The sequence below is a fragment of the Natator depressus genome, chromosome 4, assembly GCF_965152275.1.
Source record: "Natator depressus isolate rNatDep1 chromosome 4, rNatDep2.hap1, whole genome shotgun sequence".
NCBI classification, from domain to species: domain Eukaryota; kingdom Metazoa; phylum Chordata; order Testudines; family Cheloniidae; genus Natator; species Natator depressus.
The window spans coordinates 72,785,081-72,798,359 of NC_134237.1; the positions used below are offsets into that span (position 1 = coordinate 72,785,081).

Consider the following 13,279-nt stretch of genomic DNA (forward strand, 5'->3'; position numbering starts at 1 on the left):
GCAGCCCATCAAAGGCCAATATAATAAGAGAAATGGTTCTTTTTAAAATATAAATTAGTGTAGTAGGGCAAAATTATTCCTTGAGACGCACGTAGACTTCAAGGACTATGGATCAGGTCTTTAGATCCACTTGCTGGGGTCACATTTAGGAATTCTGTTTTCCTTACAAACACAAATAACCTATATTTCTCAAAGGGACATTCTGTGTATGCAGGGAGAGCAGAATATTGGAGTCAAGATCTTCTGTGTGGATCAAACAGAACTGATATCTGAAAACATTGAGCAGTATCCTGAAAAAAAGTTAGCTTTATTTTTTTTAACAAAATATCTACAATCACATGAATACCATAAACTGCACATGTTCTAACACCTCTGTCTGCAGAGAATGTTAGCTGTAGTGCTGAATATAAGGTATTTATAATACAAAGGAATTTAATTAAATTCATGCATGTCACTTCTTTATAGAACTTTACAAAAAAGAAATGCTTCTAAATGAAAACTGCCATTGTCTTTTTTTAGACAGAATTCACAGGAAGATATGTTTAAAAATTGACAAGTAATTAATACACTCATATTAATATATATTGATTTAGCCTCTTAAAAAAAGCTTGGATCACTATCACACAAGCTACTGTATATAATATTTTATGTTGAAAGCTTATGGCACAATTTCTTCATATACAGCTCACAATTACATATCCATGGAATGTCAATATTTACTTTAGTCCATTTAACTATTAAATTCATTCTATCATACATTTTAAAATACAAATGTAAGAAATGTCTCTTGCATATTTCACAAAGATGAAAGTGAAGAGTGCAATAATCAAGCATGTCAAGAATGCAGGATGAGCTGACACTCTCTTCTAGCATTACACTTACTGCTTCTAGCAATCTAACCTGCTTTCACAAGCCTGCCGAACTGATAATATTTCAGGAACTACTGTATGTAACGCGTTGCCTGAAGGCACCATTTCTATAACTATTGCAAAAATGAAAAATCTACTTCTTGTTAACAAGCAGTTTAATTTGTGATTTTTTTTAAAATATATTTTTCATCTTAGCCTTTTAAAAAATGTTACGCTTGTCTGACATAATTATCTTTATAAATCATGTGGCATCTTGTACAGTAAGATGTAGATAAAAATACTTTGCTAATTTACAGGGGTATTGTAAGAATTCATTAGCTTGTTCAGCAGTTTAGGGGTATAAGGCCAAATTCTGCTCTGTTTGATCAGATTAACTCCTACGATAGTCTACATGAGAGCAGAATTTACACATAAAGGGCCAATAAGTGCTAAATGTAAATACTAAGTGCATCACTTTCTTGCATCCAAGAAGTTTAATTGGGCTTGGTTATCATATGAACTCATTTTCATCGACTACAAAATTATTGCTAGAAAGAATACATTTGAATCCTTCTAGGGTTAAGGAAGACTTTCTTTTGCTGTTCTGAACTGTGTATGAGTTTTACTCTTTTAATCTTGGTTTCAACTACATTATCGAACAGTAGTTCTGGAATTTACCATGGTACAAAGTGGAAGCATTTCTTCATTCCTGCAGTCTAAAGTGCATATCTGAATTGCTTAAACAGAAGCATATCTAGGGTTTTAAACTGGACTTCTCTTAAAGCAGCCTACAAGAAAGGTGCAGCAAAAATTACAAAAGAGAGAAGCAGAGAGCTAAGAGATGGCAAACATGTCAGAGAATTCAGAGGGAGACTATAAACGGCTGATATAGCACAAAAGAAAAAAACAAAGTTGTTTGTGACTTCCACCAACACATTTAAAAAACTGGTGTCTGCTGTCAAGGTTCCTTGAAGCTACAATATGGTGATAGTAATGAGTTAGTTTAAATCTGCCCTTGAATAGATAACATAAATAAAAAGGACTCTATTTTCTTCTTTTGCCCCCCATCTTAGAAACATCAGGAAACTATGAACACTAATGTTTTCTTATTGGAAGTAACTATTAAAACCAACATGAGGTTTGCTTTGTTTAGGTTTCATTTGTGCCAGCGTGTGGCATTTAACCATATTCTAAGCTGCTACACTGAGGAATTTAACTGAGTAAGGCCCCACATTTGTGATATTGCAGAAATTGCAAATCCTGCAATACTAGGCTTTCACTGCAATTTTGATTTTAATTAGCTTGGTTTGAACAGTCCACAATTTTGTGTACATTTTGAGTATGTAATTAGCACTGCTCTAACATTCAGTGCCTATAAAATGTAAAAGGCTAAAGTGACGACTTGATTTCTACAGCAGTTGTGTAAGACTTTGTCTTCTGAATTTTATATTGTACCAGTCACTTTTTTTAAAAAAATGAATGTAATATAGTTACAGCAAAATGTCTGGTTATATATATTTTAAAAAATAGCTGCCATAATATAATACTTGAGTGTTTTATATTGTTCCAGCAATTTTTTCTCTTAAATATGTCTAATCTGGCTTTTCCAAATTACCACTAGCCATAGAGGTCCATTATTACTTTTCCACGTCTTGGCCACAACTCAGTGGCAACTTTATTTTGAAGATCATCTCGTGATTCAATTAGCACCTTAACTATGAGTTAGCTGCTTAAAAAATGAGGAGGCCTGTAGCTGTTTGAATACAATGATACACAGATTCATTTCCACTGAATGCATCCGATGAAGTGAGCTGTAGCTCATGAAAGCTTATGCTCAAATAAATTTGTTAGTCTCTAAGGTGCCACAAGTACTCCTTTTCTTTTTGTGAATACAGACTAACACAGCTGCTACTCTGAAACAGATCTCCTGGTGCTTCCTCTCTTTTTTTTTCCTCAAGAATGGAGGGTTTTAACAGGTGTTGTGGGCTGGAAACTCCAGTCTTCAACCCCCTGAAGAAAGCAAGTTCCAAGATTGTGCATCTCAGGGCAACCACCTAAGGAGCAAGGTCCTTCTGCTACACTGCTTTCTGTCCTTCCCCACCCTTTGGCTTAGTGCTCCTGAGCCGCGCAGCCATAGGCTCCTCTTCCTGCACTTCTGCCTTATTCCTCTTCCTGTGGGGTCTAAGCAGCCTAAACTCTCTTTACTTCTTCATGGGAATCTGCCATTTAAAAGGTGAATATGTAGAATACAGCATCTATTCTAAGGTCAGTAGTTTGCCCCAACACACTGCACTCCAAATGCATGGAGGAGATCCTGTGCCACTGTGGAACATGAGGAGCGTGCTACGTGATCACGGCTTCCTTTTCCATTATGCCTCCATCAGCTCTATGAGAATGGATTTCTTTCTACCTGTGTAAATAGTCTGGCACATTGGGCCCCAAATTATTTCTCTAGTCTCAGTGCATTACTTTGGCCCTCTAACTTTAAGTTACATGGCACAACCACAGAAAGCAGGAGTACACAAGCTGGCTTGCAAACAGTGTGGAAGGGACAGGGCTTTATGTGGGCAAGAAGCCTGCCGTCCTTGAGTGGTTAACCAAAGGCCTCTTAGGTTAGCAGTCCTGGCACTCTGGAGGGCACAGGGACACGACAGCCAGTGCACTGGGGGCAGCAGATTAACATCTCTGGGGCAAGGAGAAGCTTTGCCTGAGGCATAACAACTAGGGCTGGTTGGGGAATTTTTCAATGAAACTTTTGTTTTTGGCCTGAAAGTGCTGATTTATGAAAGCTGAAACTTTTCATGGGAAAGGTTCAGTTTCTCAACTTGCAAAAAAATCCAATTTTTTTTCTTGAAATATATCAAAATGAAACATTTAAACTTTTAGAAAGGAAAACTTCCCAGTTTCACCATTTGAAATGACTTTTTCATTCAGCTAATTATAGTTTTTAAATGGTCAAAATGGAAACAAAACATCTTGAAATCATCAAAATATTTCAGCTGACCTGACCTGATTTTTTTAAATTTATTTTATGGGGGGGAGGGGGTTGGTTCTTGAACACTTTTCAATATTTAACTTTTTCCTGTCCCAAATCAGAACATAATTTTGAAATCCATGAAAATTTTTGTGCATAGGAAAACAGTTTATCAGAACTCAGCAGGAACCTCCTCACTACTCTTCCTCTGACTCTGTACTGCCCCCTACCCACACCTGTGGCATACCTATCCCAATCTTTTCCTTAATATTTGAAGTTTTTTCCAACATTGGTTTGCCCTGGGTGTAGGGTAGGTGTGTCTTGCTGTTTTGTCACCCCCTCTCTGTAGTCCCTCTCTGGCACTATATCAGTATAAAAAGAATCAGTTTTAAGACTAAGATCATCCTAGCTGATAAGCCCCTGGCTCTGAGAGATCGTTCCTGGATTTGTGTGGTTGGTTGACATGCCTGTTGGTATTTTGGACTCTTTTTCCATAGGCACTAATGGGAGCTGGTATTTTGTGACATGAGACAACTTAAAATCTTACTTGACAATTCTGTCATCTTACATGATTTTTTACATTCAATGGAATATGAATACTTTAAAGTAGCCAGTCAGCAGTTTGCAGCTTAAACAGTGCCTTTTGCTGAAATAAATGTTTCTTAGCTGATTGAAAAGGCCTCTGTTACATAGGCAATTGTTACCATAAGGATGTCATAAAAAATGTAGAGTTGTCTTCTGGGGGAGAAATCTTGACCCCATTGACTTCAGTGGGGCAAGACTGCACTCCAAGTAGTTAACTAGAAAAGTCACAACTTGCTGGATGATTGTTTCGTAGTTACAAAATAAATCACTGTAGTTTGTCACTTCTGTCTCAACCATTTCTGTTCTTAGTACCATTACTAAAGCAAAGACATTCCAGAAATATTCCAATAATAGATTTCTCCTACTTTTAAAAATATAATATACAGAACTATAAATATATAAATTTAGAAATACTTTTCAATCTTCTGAAGAAGTATATACTCCCTTCAATACATGGCTGCCATCAGTATCAATGTAATACGCTGCCTGTTGTCACATATTAGATATACATCATTTTAATCCATTAGGGATGTCTGAAAAGCAATCATACTGAAGGTTCATGGGTTTACAATGTATATACAGTAGTTGCTAATGTAATTACCATACAATAGTTGCAGAAATAGTATGCTACATGGATTTCCCCTCCCCTCCCCCGCCCCAGTCACTCAGAGGAGGAGGGTGTTCATGGATAATTTATTGATCTTATCTAGCTCTTCTCTTTTTCTCTGTCCCGCCACACAATTTTGACACTGTTAGTACCTATTCCATTTCCTATCTTGCTCTCAAGACTTTTCATCTTCTTTTTTTTTAATCTGATAACCTCTTTTCTAAATCTTAGTATTCTCCCACTGTTGAAGGTTTAACTTTGTAATTTTATTATTCGGCTCTGTCTTCAAAATCAACTTGTGTATACCTAAGATTCAGCCTATTGGACTTCTTTGGAAAGAATGGATGAGATCCCCAGCTGGTGTAAACTAGTGTAGCTCTAGGGACTGTGTTTTTTTCCAGCTCAGGATCTGGCCCAGTACACTTTATATACTGATTCATCCAGAGTTCCTTTATTGGTATTGGAGGGGAAGGTCATTGTTTTACATAGGCAAGATAAAAGAGTAAAAGACAAGCATGGAGAATCATATAACATTTTATGAATGCCTCATGATAATGGGCCCAATCCTACTCCTCTTGAAATAAATGGGACACTTTACCACTGAATGAAATGAGCTCAGAAATGCACCAACAAATCTTTCCAGAGATTATAATACTTAATAGTTTGCGAGAGACAAAAGCTACTTGGCCAGGTTCTCACTCTTGTGTATATAATACATACGCGCACAGAGGCACATATGAGAGTTAATGAGTTCAGTTTTTCTGGACAGGATATATAAATTTGTGAAAATTATCACATAACAATTGTTCTAAATCAATTTTATGCATGATTGGGGGTGGGAGGGAGAAAACCTAAATAGGACCATATTCAAAATTGAAGAGGGTTATGCAATTGTTTTCTGAGACAATTTAGCACAACCAGATTGCCATTCTTTTAAAAATCCCCCTAGCTAATCCTCAAACAAAACCAATGTTGTGTCCTAATCTTCAATACAAGGATATGTTGCTATGACTAGTTCATATGCAATATGCCTCTAGTAATGCAGCAGATGTTTGCTTCCAGCTGTTTTGCTTTTATGTATGCACTTTGAGCAGTAACAAACCAAAAATTTTAAATGTGCTCAAAACAAAGAAACTTTTCAATAATAAATTGTTTTAGCTATTGGATTTCATTACAAGTTCAAAGCATCAGGTATGCTCTTGCCTGTAGCTGTCTATAGGTTTCCACATTTTAGAACAATTTTTTTTGCTTTTCATTAGAGAAGTGGCAACATTATTTACTGGCAATTATTATATCATTTAAAAAAATCTAATGTGTAATAATTTGAAAGAAGCAATGAATGTAATCTATATAATTCTAAGTAGGGAAAATTTGCTTCAACAGTTTCAATTTCTTATCTTTTACCATGAAGTGCAGCAAAATAAAAGATTGTCCTGATATATTTTTAGAAGAACTGCTTAATGTTTTCTAACTATTTTCTGCCAGTGTCTAAGAAGTCATGTCAGAATCTTCTCATTGAACAAGTAATTCATAGTAAGAAAAGACTGACCTGGTTATCTTTACGTACTTGTATATAACTTTCACTGATGATAATGGAAGTATCTGTGCAGAAATGTTGCCACAGTCGGCTTCAAAAAAGTTCATAAAAGTTACTTTTATCATAGATACTGTCTAAGTGACTTTTCCCTTTTGCTTTGTTTTTTTAATGTCACTTTTCACATAAACTTATTTTGATGTCATTTTTAATTGTCTGGCTTGTCTCCCCAAATACTGTAGTTTCTGAACAGTTACCTGATGAGAAAAACATCTTTTTAATCCTTTTGATTTTTATTTTCTCTTTCAGTTTATCCAAGGGTGATTGTAAGTAATTAAAAGTACTTGGGGGCAACAATCCTTTAAAAACAGTACCTTGTTCCCATTGTGATAGGCATAGCACCAGAAAGTTTGACTAGTGGGTCACTTCAGACTGGGCAATAGGTATTTGGTGCTACTTTGGGCATTAGATTGCATGATTTTTAAGCTCCAGGAGGACCATAATTCATTTATGAAATGCTTTGTATGAGTAAGTTTTTTTTTTTAATTTTTTTTCCCTTTTTTTTTTTAAAAAAAAGAACCCCAAAATATAATTTAAATGTGTCCAGTGCTCATTACAAAACCCCATTGTCTGACAACAAGAAAATGTGTTTGAGCTCTAAAACTCAAATCAGTAGTTCATTACTAATGTGTAAACTTTAAAGGAGGGTTAGAAATTTGAATATAATCTGTTACTATCGGAGCCATCTAAGACACGTTAGACCCATTTTGTAATATCCTTTAAAAAATACGGTTGAATTAAAAAAGTGTAAGGAACTTTAAAGAATACTGTACAATTATACCACAATGTAAAAGTATGTATAAACATGTTGGCAGTAAAGCTGTAGCATAATGTTGTGATTTTACTATGGAAAAGTTGATTGATTAGTTAGTATGAAGTAGAAACTTAGTAATAGCAGATATATCTTCATTGGGTGTCATTCTTCATCTGTCCAATAGTGACTTTGCATAGCAAGTCAAATGGGATCTTTTTCTTTGTGCCTTTTAACTATCCCAGTGAGCATCTGTATGCACATTTGTAATGGAAAACCTCCTGCTGAACATGCCAGCCCAAACAGTATGTACTAGAAGCCTTAATCTTGTTATTGGTGAATGTCCTCATGCCTAATGATTTTATAGATAACCCAATAAAAAATGTTGAAAATCAGAAAGGCTAATGGGAAGCAAGCTCTGGAAATTGTATCAATTTTCTTGGCTCGGTCAATGAATACCTTCCTCATTTCATCGTGGCTTTTTGGTGTAGCTTGAATGGGATTATTTGGCCCCTTTGGAGTCACTCCATCTTTTGCTTGCAGACATGGCCCCATTCCATAGGCTGTAAAACTGAATCGACTTTCCCTTACCTCATCATCCTACAAGAAAAGTAAGAAAGTTCTTCAGTTACATAGATTTGTCACCTGCTGAAAACAAAGTTCTGAGTCCTCTCTTCAGTGGCTTCTTTAACCCACCACTTTATATTTGCTGGATGACATATTAGTCCCGTTGAAGTCAATGGCAAAACTCCGATTGATTTCAATGAGGGTGGGATTTCACCAGCTGGCATTTTTAAATACATAATCTATTCAACTTCCCTTCTTTCTAATGATCTGTGATTGGATAAATTATAAATTTACTCTATTCTTTCCCATTTAGGGCCCAATTCCCTGGTCTTCAACCAGGCAAAACTCACGTTGCTCTTTTGGTCATTTGTACTGTACATAATGTCCAGAGGCCAGGGCCCCATTTTGCTATCATAGTACATATATAACATGTTGACATCAGTTAAATTAGTGGGAATTCTGCCTGTTTGAATACTGTCTAATTAGTCTATTTTTTACACCTTATTTCTATAGTTACATATAGCTATATCAAATAAAAATAATAATTTTTTAAAATGAAGGTAAATTGTAGGTTAAATGTTATAAGTAGAGAAGGCTAAGGTACAGGGATCAGAACTAAGGACCATGCTCTTTGCAGTTTCTCCACTGTACATCCAGAACAAATCCACTGATGTCAATGCAGTTATTCTGGATTTACTCATGTGTGCGTGAGAATTGAATTTGGTCCTAAATCACACTGACTGGAAAGAAGAATTATATACATACATGGGGATGTAGTACATGTCCAAAGAGGTGACTTTCATTTTGTGAGCACATTTTGCATCACTACTTACCCAGTTATGGGTACCAGGTAGGGAGAGATGCACAGGCTCAAATTTGATGCTGTAACTTACTCTGCAGGTGCAAATATAGATATACAAATTGTATGCAGGAACTGAGGCCAGGTTGAAAACTGACTGAAAGTATATCCCAAAGTCTCCTTTACCTTCAGGCTATGTGTTTCTTCTTCAATACATAGCCTACCAAAGAGTAATCCAATTACTTTTGAGGAATTCACATTTGAATTAATTTTAAACTCTATTTCTTGTTCTTATCTGATCTTGTTTTAGTGCTCTATTACCATATGCTTTTAAGATCTCTGAAATGCAACAAAATAAAAAAAATAAGTATTCACGTCTTATTTCTCAAATAATTATGTAGTCCAGGAAAGCTGTTGCCTTAAAAGAATAGAAGAAAATAAAGTTACAAATTAGACTTTGGAGGAAGCTGGTTTTTTGTTTTGTTTTTTGTTTTGTCCTCCCCCACCCCCATCCCATGAGAATTTTTGAGTTTTCAAAAAAGCTCCTGTCCTGAATTAGGTTGAAATGGAAATCTTAATTTTTTTCATGAACCAAAAATAGAGAGAATCCTATCAGATCAATTGAAATGTTTCATTTCAAAACATTTCATTTTGATTTAGACTTTTAAAATATTTTTTCCTACAAACTAACTTCTAAACCAAAAGTCCTTCTGAACCAAAAAACCTGAAGTTTTTGTTTTGAAAATGTCAAAATGGATTGTCTTGAAAATTTCAAAGCTTGTTGTTCAATTTTTTTTCAAAATGAGAAGTTTGTCAAAACCATTCCTTTCTTGTGAACAGTTTTGGTGTTGACAAATCAGTGTATTCTGGAAAAAACAAAAACATTCAGTTAAATTGAAAAGTTTAGGCTGACAGTCACCTCAGGGATTTTAAAATCTCAGCAATAGAATCTGCAGGTAGAGCTGTTTGTGAATTGATCCAGCCAGAGTCCTACAACACTGGTGTAAATGGTTGCCATTCCACTGAAATGTGTGTTTTTTTTGTTTTTTTTTTTTGTTTTTTTTAATTTTATACTGTTGCAATCCTATAAACTTATTCACAGTTCTCTGTTTTAATAACACTTCTATACCGGCTTTATTGTAATTAGTAATGCACTCTAGTAAACCAAAAAAAAAAGAAAAATTAACATGAAAGCAAGAAAACAGCAGTTGGTTAATAGAACATGGGCATGAATAACAGAAATATAAAATGATGGCAGGGTGCAAATGTTATGACGTGATTAAACAAAACCATTTTAAACTAAGTAATCTGGTACCATTATTTCTGTTGTCTGAAAACCTGGGAAATAACATCTTTGTTACTTGTATACTTTTAATAGGTGAAATATGAAGTGCTAAATTCATCTTGTGTGACTGTTGACTTCAGTGGGGTTACATGTAAGATGAATTTGGCCAATATATTTTTAAATGCCCAGAATCTGATGACTAAGGGCCTAGTCAGCCCTCCATATACTTGCTACTGGATATAGGACTTACCACAGTGAGTAGTTCCATTGACCTAAAATAAGTGCTTGATTTCTTGGAGTAGTAAGGACTGCAGGATCAGGCTCTAAAATGGGACATAAGACTCTGTTTTATGTTACTAACTAAAATTAATCTTCTGAATGCTCCTTCAAAGATATTTGAGATAATTTTATTATTTTCGGATAACGCTGATGGTTTCATAAAAAAATCCACCTATGTTGCTTCTCTTTGAAATATAATAGGGTTGTGTCCCTGACCATCTTGGCAATTATCCATTGATGGACCTATACTCCATGAACTTATCTAATTCTTTTTGAACCCAGTTTTTATATATAATTAAGTGGACCAGCTCCTCAGCTGGTGAAGCCACTCAGTGGGAGGTACACTGATGTACACCACCTAAAGATCTGGACCATAGAATATCCCATTCAAAAATGCACTGAATGTTGGTTTGAAAAATTAAGTCTTCACTTTAGGATGTAACGAGGAAGCAAGTTTTCTTTTCTTTGCCTTTACCTGATTGTCTGGTACATCATCTTTTTATGTAGTTGATAAAGAAAAAAATGAATTAACACTTATTTGTAAAAGCCTTTGCTGAAGTTTTAATATAAACAAGAGATTTTCATGTATACTGATTAACAAATTAATCATTAAAACGTTGTTCAAAGTGCAGTTGCATATATTTTTATTAGTATACATATTTTACCAGCTCTTTAAAAATTATAGTAATTAACGAGTGCTCCTAGCTGTAGGTAAAGATTTTTGAAACACAACCAGAATTCTTAGAGTCTTGAAGGCAATGAGCTGGGTTGGTTTATTTGCATATCAATATCACTATATAAAATACCTAGGCATAAAATGATCAAAATATTTAAATTCCCTTGGGCTCAAGATGTTTTCTGTTTTGATATATGGTTTAAATAATTTACTCTTCCTCAGGAATAACAAACATACTTGCCGAAATATTTTCGCTATAATTTTTGGCTGTAAGTAATACTAATTGTTTTAGGATGTATTTGTAACCTTTGAGTTATTTTTAACATTTTAATGTTTTTCTCTCCACATTTTTTTGCAGAAAGCATTTGTAGTTGAAACCTGAATCGGCTTTTTAAAATATGTATCCAACCAAGTTATTTCTCTTAGCTCTGATGGAACCTTTTAAGCCTTCTTTGGAATAGCAGAATGTAAAATTTTAATTCCCTGTTTTAATTCCAGATGTACACAGGTCAGTATTGACTACAGAATTAACAAAACAGGTACCTTTTTAATAACACTTCACGTCATCACATACAGGTAATAATGAAGGTTAACGGAGTCCACATGGGGGAAAACATCAGTTCAGACAAAAGAACAGGGCCTTTGTTAATGACTGGGTAACACATTATAACAAATGGGACGACATCTACATAGTTTACCCTTAAATTTTTACTGTAGATTTGAGCCAAAGTCCCGTCTATAGGTTCTGCACTTCTCAAGCCATTGCTACGTTGCAATGATTCATTGATTTCATTTCCATCAAGCACTCCCCCAAAATACTTTCATCAAAATGGGAGGGAAGACCAAAAAGGAAAAAGCAAAACAAAGGAAAAACAAAAAAAGAAATGTGATTATCATTAAAAGGTATAATCAATCTAGTCTGTGCATCTATTTTCGTTAATAAAGATACCATGATCTTTAGGTCTTTGAAAACAGAATAAAAAGGTTGAATATTCCTGAAAAGTAAGTACATTGCATTAGAATTTAGTTTAAAAATAGAACTGTATTTTTCAGTATATGTACAATATTCCTCTGTGCTTGCTTCTTTTGAAATATCATCAAGAAAAATAAGCTCCATATCGACCAATTATATATGATGCTGCTAACTCTGCCTCTTCTGTTGTCTTTCTGCTCATTCAGGTGCTTTCAAAACAAAAGTTTTATAAATTAAGTGGTTTTTAATTCTTAAAAAAAAAGTTCAGATCAAATAAATTAAAGTTTATTGAAAATGATTTGTTGAAGGACAGATCTTGCACATCTGATTTGGGCAAAACAATCACTGACTACATAAGGACTATAGCAGCCATTCTCAGGTTTGGAACATAATGTTTATCTCCAATTTCAGGGATTGTGTTTTTTAATTCATGTAATACTTGGCCCAAAGGTGGGTAATGTTTTAAAAATATTTTATAATGGACAAAACAATTTCAGTCAGACACTAGGATGGGATGGAGTTAGAGAGTAAATCTCTTATCATTTCCATCCTCTCCACTGCATCAGTGATAAAGCTGAACACCCTTTTGTCTGTTTCTATCACAAACATCTGTGCTTTTCTTCATGCTTCTGTTTTATGCATGGAATGTTCTCCAGGATTCTATCCAAAAGGCCATTATCCACTCCTTCAAATCCATCCTCACAACCTACTTCTGCTATGATATCTATCAGGAAGGCAACAATGACTAGGATACATGGCATGTTGGTTTAGATGCTTGAATGGAAGTAGGATTGGGACACACACACACACACACACACACACACACACACACACACACACACACACACACACACACACACACACACACACACACACACACACACACACACACACACACACACACACACACACACACACACACACGTCTTTTTCTGTTCTTTCCCATGAGAGTTGGATTGGGCCTTCAAAAACAAAATCGCCTTTTAAATAATTTGGAACCAAAGGTAAGATCACACACCTGAATAATTATCTCCATTACAATTGTCTCCCTTCCTCCTTTTGTTCATCACTCTCACTTGTTTCAATTGGTCTCAAATTAGACTGTAAGGCCTTCAAGGAAAGGACTTCATTTTCATATATGTTTCCATGCAGGGGCTGGTTGTGACTGGGCGCTACCACTAGAGCTAGTTGATGATAAATGGAAAATATTTTTGTGAAAATTGTCATTAAAATTTTTTCATTAAAAATGAATTTTGAATTTTTCAACCAGTTCTAACCACCACAATATAAATCATCACAGTAATGTCCAGATTCTTTTGCCGAAACAATTTTTACATCTAG

At 35.0% G+C, this 13,279-nt stretch overlaps 1 protein-coding gene across 2 annotated transcripts in view; it reads right to left on the reverse strand.

The window, feature by feature from the left end:
* Positions 1-301: 301 nt before the first annotated feature.
* Positions 302-13,279, reverse strand: part of GLRA3 (glycine receptor alpha 3) — a 142,575-nt gene continuing 129,597 nt past the window's right edge. Inside the window, exons 9-10 of one of the 2 annotated variants that reach the window (XM_074951174.1) lie at positions 11,664-11,783; positions 302-7,959 (exon numbers count right to left, since the gene is read on the reverse strand). In XM_074951174.1, coding sequence (XP_074807275.1) covers positions 7,690-7,959; positions 11,664-11,783 — 390 coding nt within the window. In that variant the 3' untranslated portion in view covers positions 302-7,689. The remainder of the gene's footprint in view (positions 7,960-11,663; positions 11,784-13,279) is intronic. The other variant, XM_074951175.1, reaches the window with a different exon arrangement.